Consider the following 21,628-nt stretch of genomic DNA (forward strand, 5'->3'; position numbering starts at 1 on the left):
ATCACCATTTCAGCCACAAGGGCTGAGAAATCACAGGACACTTTTACTCAGCATGAAAACAAACACCTTCCACCCTTCTCACCAGAGCTACTGTCTCACAAACAACTATTTCTTTCGTTTCTTCACTCATGGTGGATTTGCCTGGGTGTTTTATAGCCAATAGCTCTGTTAGGTCAGAAGTATTTTATTTCTTTTGCATCTGTGTATGCCTGCACATCTGTATCCACATGTCAGCGGGCAGGTCCCAGCCCCCAGGAGATCAAAGCTTTGCTGACAGCTTCACCCAGCTGCTAAACTTCCCTCTGACAAACTATTCATACTCAAAAGCCAGAAACACAACGATCAAACAACTGTGTCTGAGCAGAGCTAGAAAACATGTAACTCAGCAGGAAGCATTGATTTTGGATACCAGGATGGAGAATCCAGATAGTCTCCCACTGCTGTCGGTGACAGCTGGGGGAGGAAGGACACAAAAGCTGTGTGTTTCAAGGCAGCCAAGAAGGGATGTCAGGCATCTTCCTATTCCACCCTCCCTGCTGATAACAGGGGCTGAATCACTGTCTCATTTGGAGCCCAAAGGCTTCATCTTGCACCCAGAAAACAACAGGTGGGGAGGGAGATCTATTAGAGGTTATTGGCTGTAAAACAAATCACAAGTCAGGGAGCTTAGAGCTTTTGCTTCCAACCGCCTGCCACAAGCTAGCACGAAGCAGATAATAAATACGAGGCAGCCCAACCTCCCTGAAAAGAGGGCGATGCCATCCTGCTCCCTGGTAGCACTCAAATTTGCTGGACACCCAAGAGACAGCTCCGCCAGGGCAAGTAAGACGGACAAAGCAATTATGGATCATACCCTTGTGCAACAGCACATTTAGATTTGCAGGTCTTGCATGGGAGTGCGCAAACAATGCAGAACAGACCCAGGCTGCTGAGCCTGATCCCTTTATCTCCACCAAAACCCTGTTTTGCAAAGGGCAACAACTGCAGCACAAGAAAAAGCGTAGCTCAGCCAAGAGCCCAGCTTGGTAAAGGGGAGAAAAATGGTTCTAATGTCTTGGGTTGCACTTACACAGAACCTCTCAAGGGCACGGCATCTAGGAAGGATGGAACAAACAAGCTCTGTGGGACAGCAAGGAACAACAAGTGAAATGAAAACATAAAGCTGCCTTTTCCACCTTGCTGCAAAGCCAGTGCACTTATCACTTCAAGCTGGGGAGGAGAGATGCACGGTCTAGGAGATTTAATCCCCAAATCAAATCCAGGCTGCAAAAGCAGAGAGGATTGCTCCCTGTTGCCAGAAAGCAGCAGCCAGGAGAGTGCGAATCCTGCTGGGTGGGCAGCCGAGAGGCAGAGCGGTGCGTGTGGCACATTAGAGCCAGGCAAGATCGCACCACGGGGCTTTGCTTTCCTACAGGCTCGGTAAGAGCATAAAACAAAGGATGTCGCACATCTCCCTCCTGCCCTGGGACAGCAGGCTTTGTTGCTGCCTGATTTATAAAAGGAGTTTGGTGCTTTGCAACGTGAGCCAAATTCACCCTGGTAATAGAGCCCAACCAACCAAGCCAAAATACCATCACTTTCCTTTTTAAACCCTGTTTGAAAACAAACAAACAAAAGGCATAAAAGGCTTTTGAAAGCTCTCTTAGCTTGCATCACGCAGCACAACTCTTTCTCCTGTGCCAGCCCCTTGTCCCCGTCCTCCCACAGACACAAGCACCGGGCACTGGTGCTTTCCCCTGCCCCTGCATCGGCTGCCTGGAGGAGATCCCACACCAAGACCACTCTGCACATCAGGGACTCTCATTTCCTTTTGCAGGTGCTTTCCCAGATGTGTGACTCCCCATGGGTTTGTGCCGAGCTGGCTTGAGGATACCAACCATCAGCACATGCTGATGAGACCCTTGGAGTCTCCTCCCCCGAAGGGTCTGCAGCAGGCGCTGAGCACTGGCACATCACCGAACCTCAGGCACCCTCGGCAGGATGGGCCACCAGTGGAAATCACAGGTGGGAAGAGGAACCAGTATGACGCTTTAAAGTGCCAGCTCACCCCTCACTGTTGCATCTCACAAAACCAGCTCTCCTTTCCACTCTGCAGGAGCTCAAGCCAAGCTGGGACCTGGTCCCTTTAGTGAGAAAAACGTCACTACATGGCATCTACATTGTCCCGCATAGACATTTGGGCAGACTTTACATCCAGCCAGCATGGGTATGGGGAGAAGTTTAGCCAGAGCAGCCAGAGCTTCTGAGACTCAGCCACTGAAGCAGCCACTGCTGCCAGTGTCCCCAAGGGGTGACACGCAGCAGTTAATGACACTCCTCCCTTCTGCTCTTTTCCCAGCATTATTGAGCAAAAGCAAGAGTCCTTAAATGCAGCACCCACCTGCTCCTCGATCAGAACCCTCCTCTGCAGTTCAAAACCTTGGCTTTAAAGCCAATTTATACAGCTAGGCTCTGCTACAATGAAACCGGCAGAAAACACTTTGCTAGGCCCACTTATTTAGATATTCCCCCTTTCTGCACCCAGACAAAAGCTTTATCTTTCAAAAAGAAAGAAAACAAAAAATAAAAAGGAATGGGAATGGCTGTCTCCCACAGATACACGCTCCCTTCCTCCTCCTCCCAGAACAGCCGCAGCCTGGTGCCAAGACGTTCACCTGGGATGCGAGGGAGGCCGCGGTCAGCCGACGAGTGCAGAAATGGCAGTGACAGTAAACCATGCCCAGTGAAGAATGGGAGATATTACAAAGATGATAGTAAATATCTACATGAGCCTCTGAGGAGAGAAAACAAACCAAACCATGAAATGTTCAGCAGCAGCACCATCAGCATCCAAGGGCAAGGTCTCTAACCTCTCTGCCGGGCTGTCGGGCTCAATAAAACGGACGAGAGGTGGGGAAGACAGGGTTTCGGTAGCAAAGATGCCTCCCTGGAGCTGAAGTCCGAAGCCATTCAAAGGGTCTCCCCTGAGCACCACCTCTGTTGTCTCCGTGTGGACTATCTGCCCGCCAGGACCCACCGTGCTGGAGGCCAGCGACACTGAGGAAGAGAGAGGCAGAAGGTCAGGGAGGTCACGGTCAACGTAGGTCTGGTCGTGGACCTTGGTCTGACACCGGTGGGGACAGTGACCAAGGATGAGGGAGGCACTGACCGTGCTGAGATGAGCAGTCCTACCCCAGCTACGTCAACAATAAGGACAGCAAAGCAAGCATGCACACCCCAGCCCACTGCCTCTCTTACGTGAGCTCTTGTGCTCCTTCTTCTTCTGCCTCCTCCTCAGCATGGTGGTGCGGGGGCTCATGGGGTGGGAGCTGCGAGGTAGCGTGTTGGAGTTCTGGCATGGGAAGCCCTGCGCGTTCATGGTGGGAGATGAGAAGTTGGCAGCCACCAGAGCTGGGGAGATACAGACCACGTTAAGGATGTGCGCAGAGAAGCACGGCAGCAGGTTCATCTAATGGGTGTTCATCAAACACTTGATGTGTTTGGACTATCTCCTTCTTCCCAGGCTCAAGACAAGGTGAGAACGTTGTCCTGGACTTGTAGCTCCAGGAGAGCTGAGAGTGGGCTTGGACTCGGATGGACATTGCTCTCTGGTGTGCACTGACTCCCATGGCTGGGCTGCCTGTCACTGCAACATCCAGGCCACCAGGTGAGATGCACATCACAGATGCAGGGCAGCCAACAGCAGGTTGGCACCATGGCACTAATGAATCTTAAATACACACAAAGAGAAACCCCAGCTTGAACTTGAGCTGCTGGGCAACTGGGCTGCCTTGTCTGCTTCCCACAGTTTGGACACAGTGTGATGATTCCTCCTCCCTGTCTTACTGCCATAAGACAAGAAATTTGGGGCTGAACAGAGCCTACTTATTTCAAGAGGTGTGTTTACAGATTTTGAAGCAGCCATAATCTGGCTCCTAACATGTTGTGTGGCACCAGGGTTGAGCTGGATGCATTGTATTACTACACATCACCAGAGATGCCCTCCTTGTCCCACAGCAACTCGTTTTTGCCACATGAAACTGGGCACTGGGGTGGGGGGTTTGAGGATGGGAGACAGAGGATGCCCAGCACACGGCTCTCAGTGCTATTACCGGATCTGTGTGTGCTGGGCTGCACACACTGGTTCTGTACTTCAGCACTGGACCTGTGGTAACAGCCCCAGGTGACCAAGGATGAAATGAGTGACAAACCAGGTTACGGAGTTGGGTATTAAAGAAACGGAGGGCACAAAATGAATGAACACATGGAGGGGTGGGGGCAACATCATGTGCTGAGGTTACATTTGCAGTAATCCTGTCCAGACGTCTGGTTCCAAGTGGGTGTCTTGCAGTGCCCGGGGTGGTGGGTGTGACAGTAGTTGACACAGGGGTCCCAGCAGTGGTGGTGGTCACTCTTCTGCACCTTGACTGATGGCACCCAGGGGAGCAGAAATCACCACAGGCAGAGAGAAGTTAGAGAAAGAAAAGGTGAGAAGCATAAGCCAGGAGACTGTAGAAAAGAGCCTCACACTGGCTCTGAACAAGTCAAGACCCAGCCACAGTGTTTCAGGCACCAGGAGCGAAAATACATCCCTGTGTAACCTCATGACACTTGATGCAAAGTGGCAGAAATCCACCCTTTCCCCATAAAAATCTCCGCATCCTGAGCCAGCGGCCTGATAAGCCATGCTGGCAGCGCACAGGTGTCGTTACCATTTGCAGTCTGTTGTGCGATGTGCAAAAGATCCCTCCAGCCACAAGTTTCCCATCAAGGCCATCAGCGTTCTCCGACAGCACTGGGGAAACCTCCTTGTGCTGTTTCACACCTTGCTGCCAGAGCTGCCCTCCCAGGGACAAGGCTTCTGCACATGCCAAGGACTGCTCTGAGCACTTCACTTGGCTTCAGCAGTGGGTTGTTTAGCAGCTGCTCTTGGCCAGGAACCCATGGCAGGGTGCACACGTGGATGAAAGACAGGGAGAGCAAAGGGCCACCTCCAGCTCATCAGAACAAAAGGGATTTTATACACTGCTGCTTAAAGGCAATTACGGAGGGCCACCGACACACAAAGAGATGCCAATGCTGTGGCAAACAGCAAATAAAAACATGGAACCAACACGGAAGACTCTATTCAAGGCCATGCAACTGCTTCAGCTTCAACCCTCACCCCAGCCCAGCGCGCGTTGGCAGAGATCTGTTGCAGTGTGACATCCATCACCCCAAAATCCCTTGTCCCAGGAACTGTGGCTTTGCGACATCAGGTCACAATGTCACAAGTCTCCTCTGAAATGCCTCAGACACCTCCCCAGGCACAGGTCTCTTGTGTGTTCTCACCGATTCCTCTTTTGCCCTTGGCCAGCACAAGGTCAATCAGTTTTCCTCACCTAGCAGCACTGGGTTTTCTCTCCCAAATCTCTGCACCACACTGTTTGGGTCTATTTTCTTCCATGAGGAATTGCTGGTTAATGAGCAAGATTGTTTTTATTCATAAGCATGAACAGCATCGCACAGCAGAGCATCACTGCAGCCACGAGTTATCCCAGACCTCTGCATCTCGCAACCACTTCCAGTGACCAGCAACCACCTTTCCAGGACGAGATCTCCTCCAGGCTCTGTATCCTCCAAATAGGCATAAACTCCACCAGGACTGGCACTACCAGAGTTTTCTGAGGGTGCACACCTGGCACAGGGACTCGGTTTATTCAGAGTCCGCCCAGAGATCTCATCTAAAGGTCATCTGTTAGTGCCTTTAACAGTGGAAACCCATTTTGTGTGTGTGCATCACAGGCATCAAATCATTTAGGTCAGGATTTCCAACCAATATAGTGATCATATTTAGTCTTTGCTAAACATTTAGTGAGTTTAGCACTTATTGTATCAATGTCTCAAAAACTCCATTTCCAGCTCTGGGGTTTCTATTTTGTGGATTCAAAAGTAAATTCAGAGCCAGGCAGCTCTAAATTTAAAAAAGTAGCTATGTCTTGACAAAAAGGAAAGTTCTTAATAAAATTAAATACTTTGAACATGAGGGATAGAGCTTATGGGCATATATACAAAATCATTTAATCCATTTATACTAATTAAAACTCTCCCATTTGTCTATAAATACTTAGTTCATATCTGACACAACAGAAAAAAAGTGCCTTTGAAACTCAGCTGTCAGCGCATCAGGAAGGAGACGAGATTTTGGAAAATTCTGTGATTAAGAACCTGCAGCAGCCTTCCCCTTGCTTTCATACATCATCCCTGCCTGAGGAAACCCATCCATCCCAGTATCGCTCCTGGGCACCATCCGCTCCCGCTGATCTTGTGAGCAGGGCGTAATCCTCCCACAAACTCTCCAAACGCCCCCGGAGCCACAGAGAAAGCAAACTCAGTTTGACAAATCCCATGCTTCAGCATTAGACTGTATTTTTGCATGGCAGCTGCAGCTTCAGATCCCTCTCTGCCTCCTCAATAACCGGATTTTGGTTACACGAGAAGCCACACTTAAACATCCTGAGAAGCCCCACACAGGCACGTGCTGGAAGGACTCAGTAACGCAGGCGCTGAGCAGGGATGCGTTTGCACCGTCTCCTCTCTTTGGCTGCTTTTCCCAGGCTTCACTCCCTTGCCAACCACCACAGTTTGCTTTTGCATGGCCCATTCTTTCCTTACTGCCCCTAGTTTGTTTCCCTAAACTCAGAAGAAGCAGCCTGTGGAGCTGGCGCTCAGCACTGGGCGCAGAAGGCAGCATCTCTCCTAAGTTCTAACACGGTTTGTCAACTTTGGTGCAGTTCTTCAACTGCTCACCACAGGCTGCACAGGGATGTGGCTGGTTACACCAGAGGAGCACGGCTTTGTGAGCTGCTTCTCTCGTCCAATGTGCTCTCATAGAATCATTCCAGTTGGAACAGACCGTCAAGATCATCGAGTCCAACCATAACCTAACTCTAGCACTAAACCACATCCCTAAGAACCTCATCTATACACCTATTAAACACCTCCAGGGGTCGTGATTCAACCACTTCCCTGGGCAGCCTGTTCCAATGCCTGACAACCCTTGCAGTGAAGAATTCTCTCCTAATATCCAATCTCTCCTTCCCATCCCCACCACCACCTCCCTTACCCATCTCCATCAGCACTGGTGAAGGTCCAAGCCCAAGCACTGATCTCCAACCACACACCTCTGCTTCCTAACAGCCTTGTGAATGAACAGCATCCTTCCCTACGATCTCTCACGTGTTAGAGCTTGATCAAAGTGGGAACAATTCTTATATCCCTTATTTTTTCATAATAAAGCATTGCAATTGCTCTGCCAGGTTGCTGTTCTGTATTTCTGCCACAGCAAACTGATAAGTGTAAGGAGGTTTGGGTAAAAAGGCTCTGAACACATCGAGTTGTCCTTCCACAGCTCCTCCTCCTCCTGAGTTGCTTCTGAATGCAAATATTGTGAAAGAAGATTAGGACCATGGCACTAATGGAAGGAGGAGAATAGTTCATTTTAACAGCCATTGAAAAAGGATTATAGCTTTCCATTTTTTCTTGGGCACAAAGGTCAAGTCATCCATTCCCTTTGCTAAACTGCTTTAATTCTGCACAAATTGGACTGGACATGTGAGAGATTTCTTTCTAGACATGGAGATGTTATTAGATTTTATGTTTCACTGCATTAAGTTAAATAAGACAACACAGATATTTTCCTCCTTTCCCCAAACTGCCCTAGAAGAGAATGATGAGCTGTGCCCAGGGCTACTGTGCACCAATATTATTAAAATGCATATCCCCAAGAGACAAGTGACTGAAAATGGTTGCAAAAGGGGCTGGTACTGAACAGTTATGCCTGAAATACCTGAATTACAAGACCACCAGTATGGACTGTAAGAAAACTGCAGGCAGGATTTGCAACAAATCTGCTGGTACTGAGGCTCTCTTCACAGTGAGGTTTACATGAGAGCCTGAGTCAGCCTCTCAGGTGGAAAGAGAAACAAAAGGATGCTCACCAGGGTGGATTCCTGATGACATTTACAGGCATTTGGGGCTTGATTTCACTGAAGCCAGATTTTTTTTTCCCAGTATTTCTTTATGGGGGTGGTGGAAAGCAGCAGTTACAGATGCATTCACTCTACTCCTGGCTGCTCAGACACAGTGGCCGTGCAAACAGGCTGGTCCAGCAGATGAATGCTTGTGTTACAGCTTTGCCCCCCAGGGAAGTCCAGCAGGACCCTACCTAGATACCGATGTGTCCTTTACAAAGCCTTCCCAGGCACCAGCAAACAAAAATTGAGCTTAGAAATATATTTGCCAGCACCAAGGTTGTTTTCCTCCTTCTCCATTAAAATCTCTTATCTGAGGTACTAAGGAAGCGCTTGCACAGCACTCAGCACTGCAAAGCCCTGGGATTCCCAACTCCAGTTTCTCCATTCAAGCACAGATGTTACCTTTTATTTTCCTATTCACACCCTTGAAGAACATCATCTAATCACATACATTTCATCAAAACATCTTTTTTATTTCTTTATTTTCCTCTTCACAGATGTCCCTCTTTGGAGTCTCTTGCCAGCATTCAAAAGTAGCAAGAGCCCCAGCAGAGACCTCAAGTGAATTTTAAGGGGAACCAACAGTGTCTGCACAGAAAACACACCTGTTTCTGGAGGCTTCAAAGGCATCCTGCTTTGGTGAACAGGTAATATCTCCAGCTTGACGATTTCTGAAGTGGCAGCTAAAAGCTGAGTTGCCTCTAATAAGGAGCAGTGCTCTGTGCTCGTGCCATCGATGGAGAGAATATGGTCGCCAATGTGCAACGCACCACATCTGCAAAGGAAACAGCAAGCGAGGTAATGATACACATGGCCAAAATCCACGTCCTTAGAGTTGGGAGCAGAAATATACAAAATCCAACTGTGAATTATTGTGTGAATTGTGAATTCACGTGGTTTTTTTGTTTCCACATCTTTTTTTTTGACTTCCAATTTGAACCTTAGGTTTAAGCATTGTCAAAATACCAATTAAGACGGTTCATGCTTGAGCCAGTGCTGCTGGTGGCTTGAGAAAGATCTTTTAAGTTTTCAGTAGTGCCCACTCACAGATAGTCTGGATTGCTGAGGCTCACGCAGCCATGTAGTAAGTCCTACTACCCAGCAGTTAAGCTCAAAAATACAACTAACCACAGCTAGGGCTGCATTACGGCCTGTCTTTCTGCATCCCTGTGTAAAGGGTGAGTAGCTGACTTGCCCATCAGGAAAAGGCTCTAGCCAGAAGTCTCCAGAATAGGTGTTTGCTATTCCAAAGCTGCAGGGCAGTCAGAGCTGAGGTTTTTAAAACAGAGCTCAGCTTTCACATGCACTGAGTTACATTCATTCCCCATGAGGAGAGTCCCCTGGCGTTGGGTTAGATATTTTTAGTACCCTTAGTGCTAAAACCACGTGAGCATGGCGATTTCAAGGCAAGGCAGAGAAGAAAAGTATATAACTAAAATGAGGGGAAAAAGGCAGCGGAAAAGGAAAAAGCCAAGCTTAGGAGCAGCCTGTTCAGATCTGTACCTGTCCACCACGCTGGCCGGCTTGATCTTGTCAATGACAATGACTTGCTTGTTCCGGTGTGTGGTTGTTGTCAGCGTGATTCCCAGCGTAGATCCCGGAGTCTTTGCTATTTCAACTAGTAAAGGACCTGAAGCATTTGCTACAGTATCTGCAAAACAAGAGAAGCATGTGAAGACACATCTCATACAGCCTTTCTAAACACCGGGCGGAGGCAAACAGCGCTGACTTGCCATGTGTATCATCAAACCTGTAGTCTGGACATCCTGCAGGCTGTGTCACGAGGTAACTCAACAAAGAAGTAAATTCAAGAAGCAAAATTGCTTTTGCACTAACTATATGTAATAATGAAGAGATAATACAACAATTCACTCATGGACACAACCCCCTGCCTCTTTTCTTGGGGTTAAATAGCAAGACCAAGAAATTGCTCAAAGGCTGTGTAGCGGTCATATCAACAGTATTAAAAGCACAAAAAAAGGAAGATCAGAAGGACGTCACTGTTATGGGCTTCGTCCTGAACAAACAAAAAGGCAAAGGCACAGAGAAACAATATCCCACTTTCTGAAGTAACCAGAAGTCTTGTGTGTCAGTCAGCTCCTGAGTGCTTCGGCAACAGCTTCGAAATATCGGCTCAGCTGCTCATTGCAGCTCCTCCCGTGTGACAGCGGGAATGCAGACACAGAGCTACCTACCTGCATGCCCACAAAAGCCTTCTCTCTCTCATCAGACAACACAGGGGTAACTCATGTCTAAAAGACGCATTTCTGCAATAAGCTTAATAGATGCTGAAAGCGAGACCACGAAACTCCTATAGACTTGCACCTGTTAGCATAAGCCTGCACCACAGCTATTCATCTCTTCTGAGAAACAGGAGGAAAGAGAAAGCCTGTGTCTCTGGCTGATTAGACAGAAATTCCCTCCACCTCTATTATACATTTGCTTCCAGATTACCTAAAGCTATTGTGAAAGGGCTGGATTCCCAAACGTGTTATCACCACCACTCAACCCACAACCAGCTTCCCATGTGTAGTTTGACCACCCACAAAAGCACTTCACAGAAACCCAGCCATCCGCTTCAAAGGAAAGGCCAGCAGAGCCCTCTGAGAGCCTGATGCCTCCTTAGTGCTTAATTATTCATAGTAAGGCTTTTCTCCTCCAAAGCTACGCTCCACTAAAAATGCTGATGCTACTTGGCTCCAAAACTTGATGCATGGCTCATTCTTGCTCTCTGATAAACAGGAGCACTGATGCAGATCTCGGAAGCTAAGCTACTGAGAGGTCTTTCCTGAGATTTGCTGAAGATGCTGAGTCTCTGGAGACAGAATTTCCCTGGGGATCAGCCAGGGGATGTTCAGGCTCTGGTCTACTCAGTGCCCTTTCTCCCAGGGGAGGAAGGAGGAGGAATGAGCCACACTAAAGTTTGCGCAAGGCTTCAAATAAAACACTGCTTATTCTCTGTTGAGAAGAACCGCTGGGGAGACCTGCAGGTGCTGGCAAAAAGCACAGCCCCAATTCAATCCAAACACACAGAAAGCACCCAGCTAAAGCCTGAAGAAGGTGCACTTAAGCCTTCGGTAGCAAAGGAAGCACCAAGAGACTGAGGATCAATTCCAACAGCAAACACCAGCTATATGTTGGTTTTGCAACACATACCCTCTGAAGAGGGACAGAAACTTATATTACATCAGCTGAAGTGAAGGAGATATGAAAAAAAATGATGGAAAAAAAAGATTACTGGAGTAGTAGAGCTTTCTTTGCATGGAAAATACCCAGGTTTTACCTGGCATTCAAGTTTCTCAGCTTTACCAAGTGTTTCCCAGCGTGGGTCTCAGTGTGGTGATGAGAGGAAAGGGCTTTGGGTACCTTCTCCCATGGCAGGACGTAAGTATCAATAAGACTGTAGGATATCACAGTCCTGCCTCCAGCCCGCAGTCCCTCTTCACACAGCATGTGCCATCCCACCATCCCTTTTCATTCTTACCTCCAGTGGCATAAATGGCAATCGCTCCAAATCCATTTTATAGAGGCACTTGTTGGGGAAATACTAGACAAGCCTCTCTTTATTATTGTAGGGAAAGATTTGGCTCAAATCAAAGGTCAGAAGTCTGCAATTTAGCAATACTTGTGAGGCGTGATTAACATGGGGCTATTACACTGAAGCTAATCTAAAAAGAAACACAAAGAGGCCAGGGCAGGCCATGCGATAAGCTTACTGCAGGGAGTCAATTCGTGTTGCCGCTTTGGTATCACGAGGTGTTTTTGCACCATCACGCATGGCTGCAACCTCACCTGGCATGGAAAAGGTATCCGCAGCTCTCCTGCATTTCACAGCAAACCTCAGCTTACTTAAAGCAAGATCCTTTCTCTCAAGCCGAGACTCTAAGTATTTGTTCTGAAGGTTCAGTATTCATGAGATATTCAACCCAAATGCTGCTCAACATGTGCTGAGGGCCAAAAATCACCTTGTTGCAGAGCAAGCACCACTGAGGCCAGTGATATGGAGTGCAATATGGATACAGCAACTTGCATCGTTTCTCTAGGGTTTTGTTACCAAGGAACAGGAAAACCACGTACACTGCCTCACGTGGCTGTGCAGATTTTCACGTAAGGGTTTGAAAATGTTTTGCAAGCAATGAATCGTGCTTCCCAGAGGAGGATGGTACCATTTTACAGATTGGGAAACGGAGGCAGAGAGAAGAAGAGAGAAGGAGGAAGAAGGAGAGAGAAGGAGGGAGAGAAGGAAGGAAAAGGATGGAGAAGGATGGAGAAGGAGGGAGAAGGAGGGAGAAGGAGGGAGAAGGAGGGAGAAGGAGGGAGAAGGAGGGAGAAGGAGGGAGAAGGAGGGAGAAGGAGGGAGAAGGAGGGAGAAGGAGGGAGAAGGAGGGAGAAGGAGGGAGAAGGAGGGAGAAGGAGGGAGAAGGAGGGAGAAGGAGGGAGAGAAGGAGGGAGAAGGAGGGAGAAGGAGGGAGAAGGAGGGAGAAGGAGGGAGAGAAGGAGGGAGAAGGAGAGAGAAGAGAAGCCAACCTCCTTGCAAATACAAACAAAATAAACCATAAACTCCTAGAAGAACCAAACCAAGGAGCTGCCCCCTTCCTGACACAGCCCAGCAACTTGTGATCCCTCCAACTTCAGCAGATGCCAAGCAGTCACCCATTTGCGGGACACTACCAGCCCTCCGCTCCATCAGCAGGAGAGCCCCTCAGCCCTACAAAACTCCAGCCTAAAAGCAAATGGGCAAAGGAGCAGTCAGAGGAAGGGAGAGGAGGAGAAGGACACAGCAAATCACTTTGCTCATTCATCATCTCTGGCAGAGAGCTTCCCCTCCATGAGTCAGTCCTAAGGGCTTGGAGCCCAGTGCCTGGTGTGATGGCACACAGAGTTTATCTACAGCCTAACTATTCAAACTCCACCAGTTTCTGGCTGATCAACTCATTGGTTTTGGTTTCGTGTTTTGTTTTGGGTTTTTTTGTCATTGTTATTGTCGGTTTGGTTTTGTTAGTTTGTTTTCTCTTTGGGTTTTGGTTGGTTGGTGGTTTTTTGTTTGTTTGTTTTTACCTCCCCCCTCTTTTTAAAAGGCCCGTGAGATAGTGTCACCACAGGAAAGCATCTGTTTATTGCAACGTTTATCTGGCAGAGGGCAGAGATTTTCCCGATGCCCAAGGGGAAGTGCATGCCCAGTTCGCATTCCTTTTAAATGCAAATGGCAGATTAATTTAATTCCTTTGGTGGCCTTGAGAAATGGCAGCAACTCTGATTAAAAGCCTGCCGCAGCCCCATCCCACGCTGGCCTCCCCGGTGACAGCGCGACAGCCGGGGATGCTCGGTGGCGATGGCAAAGCAGCGGCCGTGTCCCTCACACTGAGAGCGGGGTGGCCCCATGCAGCTCATCCTCAGCACACAATTTTGGCTGGGAAACCACGCAGACAGCTGGGGAACGCTGTGATTCAACACTCCCCCACAGCAGCCTTGGTCTCTCACCAAGGACAGATGCAGAAAAACAACTTTCCCCCCTTGAGGGTCAGCCCGCACCACCCCTGCGTGTGTGGCTGCAGCAGAGTGCGAGCACAACCTAAAAAGCCCCGTTTTCCCTAGGGATGAACAGGCCAAGCGCCGCTTCATGGTGTCGCCAGCTCTTATAACAAATCAAGTGAACTGTGTGACCACATGTCCCCCTCAGCCCCTCCAGCAAGTTTTCAAAATGGGAATTAAGAGTGTTCCCTTCAGGCTAATAACATCCCTACACTACTTCCAGCACCTGCTCTTCCCTTCCCTCATCATCTTCCTGTGGCTGGTAAAGAGAATGTCTGTAACAGTTGTGATCTGGGGATGATGCACTCATCTCCTGATGCAGTTATTAGCTGTTGCCTGGCAAAACTGTCTGCAGAGATTGTTTTAAGCTAAACATTCTGCATCATCTTGCCTTAAAAGAAAGCACAGCAAATATATCCCTTCACGGGCTTGGGGAGAAGCACTCTCAATGCAGAAATTATCTAAGAAAGGGGCTGTTTTTACATCTTGGGAAGTATCTGGCTGTGGTCCCCTGTACAGCAACACAAGATGGAGAAGCACTGCATAAAACCCTCCCATCACTCTGTGTTCACTCAGCCCTAACCATTTTACATGGGAGAGTTACTCAAGAAGAAATACCAAGACACCTTCGTGGCTATTTTTGCTCCAAGTCAGGTTTGAAAACAATCAGCTTTCTGCAACATAGGCGCCAGGGGATTGTACAAACAACAAAATCCCAAAAAGACAGCCTATTTCCCATGCACCATTAATTACTTGCTACTGTTCAGACTTGACAGCTCTGTGCAAAATCCCTCCGCAACTCCGCAGCCCAGCCGGCCTGCCAGGAGAGGAACGGCCAGCTCCTACTGACCACTGCAGCGTTACCACGCTCACAATCATATAGAAAAGTGGAAAATGGAGTTTGGATAGTTCCTGGTTTCCACCATTTCAGTGTTTCCTCTTTTTCATGAACACCAGCCCATTTCTAAAGCTGCTCCTGTAGCGCGGCAGAAGCTGGGCAGCACGCAGGCAGTGGCTGAGGCATCGGGTTTTCCTTCCAGCTCTCCCAGTGGAGAATGTGCCCCCGTGGTACCCAGGTCCCAGCAGCCTCCTCCCCTGGGGAGACCCAGTATGTCCACGCTTGTGGAGTTTCTGCTGGAAGGAAGGGGGAAGCTTGGGGGTAGGAGACTCAAAAGGAAGCAGAAAGCCCTCAGGGCAGGCACAAGGAGCTGCCTTATACTGGTGCAACCCTCTTGCACATTGCATGGAGCGAGTTCTGGCGTTCACAGCTCTCTTTCCTCAGGGGTTGCACAGTATTAAACTCTCTCAGCTGCAGATCCTTCTTATTTCCCTCCTCACTGACAAATCAGAAAGCCACCTGCTATCACAGACTCCTATTCCTCACCTGATCCTAGGCTCAGATATGCTGGACTGGTTTGCGAGATTTGCAGAAAAGACTCCAACCTAGTCCAGCTTATGGCTCCAGCAGAGGCAAAAACCCCTCTGGAGATGTATATGCAACATCAAAATCTAATGCACCGCTCAACGAGTTTGCAGAACCAATACAGCTTCGGACTCTGTGGTAACCTTAAACTCATTAACGACACTCCCTGCAGTAACAGCTGTGTGTCACAAAGCCAGCTCAAAATGACTTTACAGTAGCTAATAATAAAACCTTTCCCAGGGCTTGAAACTGAAAATCAAATGAAAAAAAACATAACACCAGCCCTTCAAACCCTGAAATTTAACATCTACAGTGCAGAACACTTTTTAGAAATATCCATCCTCAGTAAATTCTGTCTTATTTGGGGTTAATCAGTTGATCGCCTCTCATTTATTTCAGAAGCAGGTCTGAACCAAAGGTTCTAAGAAAGGGAATAGCTCTGGAATTAAGCAGAGTCAAAATTCAGAACCGAAGCCACAGCCACATCAAGTCTCTGCCTGCTTGCAGCCCAGTCCCCTGCACATGTTTAACAGCGGTATTTGCAGCACTGGCAGAGCACTCTGGTCCCCTTTAACTCTGACTTCTCCTGTGCCCTCTTTGCCTACATTAGAAAAATCCCTTTTCTCCTCCTCCTCTAAAACCAGTCATCACTCCCATCGAGACACATCATCGGATAAGGACACTTCAAATACATTCAACTAAGCCGGCTTTGAACTCAACGCCCTGCACCCACGTTGGGAGCCCATAGTTCAGCAATTTTTCCACAAGTCTCCTGGTTACTGTGTCTAGTCTCACATACTTTCCAGGCAATCAGAGGAAATGTCACCGCAATGCTCTTGGCCTTACCCATGATGGTCACGTCGTACTCGATCTGGAAGAGCGCCTCCTGGCTGCACTGCCGCAGGATGTTGAGGGCATCGGCGTGGGTCATGCTGTGCAGGGGGATCCCATCCACACTCAGCAGCCTGTCCCCGATTTTCAAGGACCCCTCCCTGTAGGAAACCACAGGCAAAAGGAGCTTTTGTGCATATGTGTATGTATGTATTTCTATTAAGATATATTTTCTCTATATATATTTATATAGCTATCTATATTTTCTATATATATTTCATATACTTGTATATTTAGTGTGATAGATGTGTGTCTGTAGATATAGATATTAAAAAAAAAGTCAATTACTTTGATCCTGTAGGAACTGAACACTCCTTGGGACAGTAGTTTGGGTTATTTATAGTACCAGGCCCATCATATTAAATTAGCAGTATGGGAATAGATAGACTGCCTCCTGCTTTCCACCACAACATCAGCTCTTCATCTGCACAAGGTTAATTAAGTGGCTGCCTCCAGAAGAGGAGTTTTTTCTTATAACTGTAACACCTACACATGGGTCAAGCCTATGAGCACCAGACTCATCCTCGCCACACACCACAGGTCCTATACAACCTGTGACACTCCACACCACCAGCATGAGAAGCCTTGGGGGCACCAGCACGGAAAACAAGAAGAACACATGTCCAAGAGCACGGCGAGAGCTGCTGGTCTGTCTTGTGAAAGCAAATGCTGGAGATGCAAGATGAGCATTACCTGTCTGCTGGGCCACCCGGCCTCACGTAGGTGAGCACCAGAGGTCTGGACTTATGCCAGTCTTCGTGGGCTCCCCCTGTAATCAAACCGGGAAAGCCGTAAGTCACTGGAGGTTTTAAAGTCTGAATGGGAGTGCTGAGAATGGAGAGACATTAATCATACAACAGCTGACACAGCCTGAAAGCAAAAAGACTGCCCTGGATTATGCAGCCAGCAGTCCTTGGAGGCTGCATGGGATGCTCTCCAGGACACACTTCCACTTCTCAGCAGAGGTTTATAGAATCACAGAATAGTTTGGGTGGGAAGGGAGGTTCAAAGCTCATCCAGTGCCACCCCTGCCATGAGCAGGGACATCTTCACCAGCTCAGGTTGCTCAGAGTCCTGTCCAGCCTGGCCTGGGATGTCTCCAGGGATGGTTCATCCACCACCTCTCTGGGCAATTATGACTTCTTACTTTTCTCCTCCCACTTCCCAAATCACTCCTGCCAGTGATTGTCCCCTTCTCGTTTTTCACTGGAGAAGCCACTAACCTCTCAGCACAAAGCCAAAGCTGTTGCCTTCCTTGTAGAGGGACACCTCGATGGTCTTGGGAATAATGCCAGCGCTGCTCTCTGGCACTAAAGGAAGAGAGAAAGATTCAGTTACCCCCAGCCAAGCCTTTTTCACACCACTCTGCAAAATTATACCAAAAATCTATCCAAAATGCATGAAATGAAAGTCCAGCCCTACATCTATATTGTGTTTTCCCTGTCTGGAGGTTAAAAAAGCCTGACACAAATATTTGAACCAACCATCCTGTTTTGGGATGATTTCACCAGCTCGGTGTTGTGCATCTGCCCTCAAATTTGTCTTGGTTAATACTCTGACATTCAAGTAAAACCACCTCGTTTATCAACTGTCTTTAATGTGTTCAGCATTGCTCAAAAGCCAGAAGCTTCTGCCACAGATGGAAACTTATAAAAAAAACCAGCAGCAGAAAAGGAGTGAAGTCACTGGCTGACCTTAAAGAAAATGAAAATCCCAAATCCTCAGTGCAAAAGGTTGGAGTATTTTTACCCTGCCTCTCATATTTTGACTTTAAAAGAGATTAAGTGAATCCTTTAAACTGATCCTAGGGGCGATTCAGTAATTTTATGTTAAATACACAGTACTGTTTAATGTACAAAAGTAAAGAGAAAAAGAAAGAAAACTGCTTCTGTCCCTCGCCATCCCCTGCTATTTAATGATTTATTGAACTACTGCAGTGAGTATGTGACAATTTCCCAGTCTTCTCCATCCTGAGCAGCACTTGGCATTTACGCCTGGTCCACTCCGAGAAGATCAATTCCTAATCTTCAAACCAAGTGCAATGAATGGCCACAAGGATAATCAGAAAATAAAAATAAATAAAATAAAGATGGAGAGCTTGACTTCAACCTGGCAAATCGGAGCTGAAGTCTGCACCAACATTTCCCCATTGGCTCCGGAGGGGGTTTTTGAAGCCAATCTCCCCACTGTCCTCACTGCCCACCTCAGTCCTCACAGCCAAGCACCCAAATTAAGGTTAAACTAACCCAAAAGGTGTACAGTGGAGGTCTGATAGTGCCTTGCATGCAGGCAGCCCTGGGACCAGGCTACAGTGAGGCCAAATAAACCCGCAAAACACAGTGTGCCCCCCAAAAGGTGCTCTGCTCCTGCTGCTGTGCACAGGCTGCTGACAGGGACACAGCCCAGAATTCCTCCAGAAGGGAGACGCTCAGGGCACAAGAAGGCTCCCAGCTAATGGGTGTTACTCACATATCAAGTAAAGAGTATAAAGCATCCGGAAATGAGGTCGGAAACTATTCCGTCTCTGTCCTAAGCATCCAAGCGTGAAGTTCTGGAACAGCCTTTTTGTAAGATCAGTGGGCAGTGGGGAAACCTAAGCTAAAGTTTAATGCAGGACTTGGCTTGTTTATGAAAGAGGTGATACGACATACTGGCCTGAAAACCAGACTTGGACTTGCAAGATCTCTTCCAAAGCAGGAAATTATAGAGTGGGGAGAAAAATTCAAACCCACAAGCACAAGTGACTGAATTGCACTCAATTTCTTCTCTTTGCCCAGGGAAAGAGAATGAGAGAGAGAGGCGGTTGCACACAGCAATAACAACCCCTCACTGCAGATAAAAGCCCACAATGAACAGGAGCACGGCAATAATTGACAATTCTCTGTAATTTGCGGTACCTCTTTGTTTGGATTAGTCACAAAGAGCATCAATAATCTCATTGGAGTCACTGTTTCAATGTGCTCTTCCCCGCTCACTGCGAGGTGGGGACATTTTGCGCCGCTGCTATTGATCGAGCCATGCGGTATTGGCACCGCTCTCTCTCGTTGGTAAGCACAGCTCATCAGTTCCCGATGGCCGGGCTCACAGCTGAGGAGCAAAGTTAAGAGCTGCCATCTCCAGTGAGCATGAGAGCACGGAAAACTTGAACCACAGAGGTTTTGTTTGTTTTACCAGGGTTGTATGCAAAAGCGAACTAAAGTTTAGTTAGCTAGAACACAGAGGGATGACAGACAGAGGTTCAGCTAATTCAGATTTATGCTCTTTCTTCTTAGGGCTTTATATAGTCATTTATACACTCAGTACTTTTTGGGTAAAGGCAGAAGCTATAGCAAAGCTATGAAGCGTAAGATAGCTTCCTATCTGGGGCAAAATATTTAGATTTCATTAGTTTTGTTTTTCCTGTCATCTTATTTTTAGTTGTTCTATTTCTTCTGCCCAATCATCCTCTGACTGATCTGGGTAACAGAATGAGTAATAACTGGGGAGATCATTTTCACAATGGAAAGACTGTGATGAGAGACTGTATCAAGGAATTTGTTTTAATCAGTACAAACAAACCGGGGCAAGAGCACACAGTCCCCCAGGCCGGGACACAAGCCCTGGCCGTGTGCATTGGGCTTGCCAGCTTCTGCCACAGACCCTTAGCTGGCGAGCAGATTGCCTCAGCTCCCCTTCTGAAACCACATCACATTTCAAACATCTTGAGGAATAACAGCACTTGTCACCATTCAAAAAAACAGGATCACAGAATCACAGACTGGTTGGGGTTGAAGGGACCTCTGGAGATCATCCAGTCCAACCCACCCGCTGATGCAGGGTCACCAGAGCAGATCACACAGGGTCACATCCAGGCAGGTTTGAATGTCTCCAGAGGAGACTCCGCACCCGCTCTGGGCAGCCTGGTCCAGGCTCTGGCACCTCAAAGTAAAGAAGTTTCTCCTCATATTCAGACAGAACCTCCTGTGTTCCAGTCTGTGCTGGATGCCCCTCATCCTGTCGTTGGGCACCACTGACAAGAGTCTGGTCCATCCTCTTGACACCCACCCTTGAAATATTTATCAGCATCAATAAGATCTCCTCTCAACCTTCTCTCCTCCAGGCTGAACAGACCCAGCTCTCTCTGGCAATACGTGCTTAGGACTGAATAAAACCTCCCATAGTCACGCTCTAAAAGGGAAAAAAACAAGCTGAAGCAGCATCAGGAGGCAGATTGGCCTGTGCTACACCGAGTCACTCCGAGGCAAGACAGAGCTAATCAGCCATCTCCCGCCGGTGTGCATGAACAGGCACCCACTGTGCTGGAAAAAGCGCTCAGCTCCCGCTGCACACAGCTCCGCAGCATCCCAGCGCTGCGAGCAGATGAAGGCAGAACGTCAAAATGCCCCCGGACTCTGCCATGGCCATGACGGCTAACGCACGAGCAAGCCCATGTGCACCCCAGGACAAAAAGCAGCCAAGAGAAGGGAGTACTGTTATCCGAGAGGCACCCACCAGCTGGCGGGAGCTCATATTCGACTTCCAGCACTACCCTTTCGCCCACGTTTTTCAGCAGGCTGATGATCTCGTCGTGCCGCAGCTTGGTCAGGTTAATGCCATTCACCGACTTGATGTAATCCCCGACGTTCAGCTGGTCGCTTCTGTGAGTAAGGAAAAAAATAAGAGCAGTGGTAGCACAAATTCTCTACTACACTCAGGATGGATGTGCCTGGTGAAGCTTTAGTAAGTGGGGGACATCCTGAACAAGCCACCAGCACTGGGCTGATCTCAGCTGTCTGATCGCATGTGCCTGCTATCAGAGAGAAGTGCTAAAATCGACGCTATCTATCCTTCCCGGTGGCAAGCGTTCAGATCTGTACACACAGAAACAATCGCGGTATACGTGTTCACAGCCTCTCTTTTTGTTGCTCAATTCCCATTCATGTAGAGCAATCAGTCAAAGAGAAGCACACCAAGAGATGTCTGAAAAAAAAAATCCAGCATGGAATAAGAAAACATCTTTCCTCTTGCCTGGTTTCTGTAAAATTGTTCAATTACCCCTTCCTTTTCTCTGCTTCTTGGAGTCTTTCTTTCTCATTCCTTTTCTGAGCCAATAACGTTACTTACACACTCAGTATTCAGAACAGATACAATATTAAACCACTTAGCTTGATCAAGATGTATTGTACCATGCAGCTCTCCTGACAAGGCTGCCTAATTTCACAGAATCCCAAATATCCCTACACAAAACTTCAGAGCATAATTACACAGAGCATGAGAAGTAACTCAAAATAGATGTTCTACTTACTGAAGCAACAACTTTGCATTCTGGGGCACTCAAAAACAGGCAGTCGGGTACCAACTATTTTATCTATTATGATATTCAGTAAGAACGTGCAATTATTCCTCTCCAATTTTACTGTGCTCTCTGCATCCCATTTTGGTTTCTCACCTTGCAGCCAGTCCTCCTGGCCTCAGATTGGAGACTCTTGGCTTTCCATCTTTGTCTGTGCCACCTGAAATGGTTAACCCGAGGGTGCTTCCTTCCTTCTTAATCAGCTCCACGATGGTGACCCCTCTGAACTCCTCTGAAAGATCAGGAATGAAGACAAACATCTCAGTGGAAAGCACATTCCTCCCAATCCCGACGACACCGTTTTCCTACAGGTGGTGGAAGAACAGACCTGGGATGATTTATATGGTTAGTTTCATTTCATTGAAAATGAAATTGTGACCTGTTGACCTGTTGGACCTGCAGCAGTGGAGGGAAAGTGTTGCATGCACGTCTTGCAGGCACGACCAAGCAGGACAA

At 47.9% G+C, this 21,628-nt stretch overlaps 1 protein-coding gene across 9 annotated transcripts in view; it reads right to left on the reverse strand.

The window, feature by feature from the left end:
- GRIP2 (glutamate receptor interacting protein 2) overlaps nt 1–21,628 on the reverse strand; it is a 260,711-nt gene that overhangs the window by 34,013 nt on the left and 205,070 nt on the right. For all 9 annotated transcript variants that reach the window (XM_071812943.1, XM_071812946.1, XM_071812945.1 and 6 more), the window contains exons 3-12: nt 21,269–21,404; nt 20,332–20,477; nt 17,064–17,150; nt 16,534–16,609; nt 15,796–15,941; nt 9,498–9,645; nt 8,600–8,769; nt 4,281–4,406; nt 3,238–3,390; nt 2,850–3,036 (exon numbers count right to left, since the gene is read on the reverse strand). In XM_071812943.1, the coding sequence (XP_071669044.1) occupies nt 2,850–3,036; nt 3,238–3,390; nt 4,281–4,406; nt 8,600–8,769; nt 9,498–9,645; nt 15,796–15,941; nt 16,534–16,609; nt 17,064–17,150; nt 20,332–20,477; nt 21,269–21,404 (1,375 nt within the window). The remainder of the gene's footprint in view (nt 1–2,849; nt 3,037–3,237; nt 3,391–4,280; nt 4,407–8,599; nt 8,770–9,497; nt 9,646–15,795; nt 15,942–16,533; nt 16,610–17,063; nt 17,151–20,331; nt 20,478–21,268; nt 21,405–21,628) is intronic.

The sequence above is a fragment of the Patagioenas fasciata genome, chromosome 10 (genome assembly GCF_037038585.1).
Source record: "Patagioenas fasciata isolate bPatFas1 chromosome 10, bPatFas1.hap1, whole genome shotgun sequence".
Taxonomy (NCBI): Eukaryota; Metazoa; Chordata; class Aves; order Columbiformes; family Columbidae; genus Patagioenas; species Patagioenas fasciata.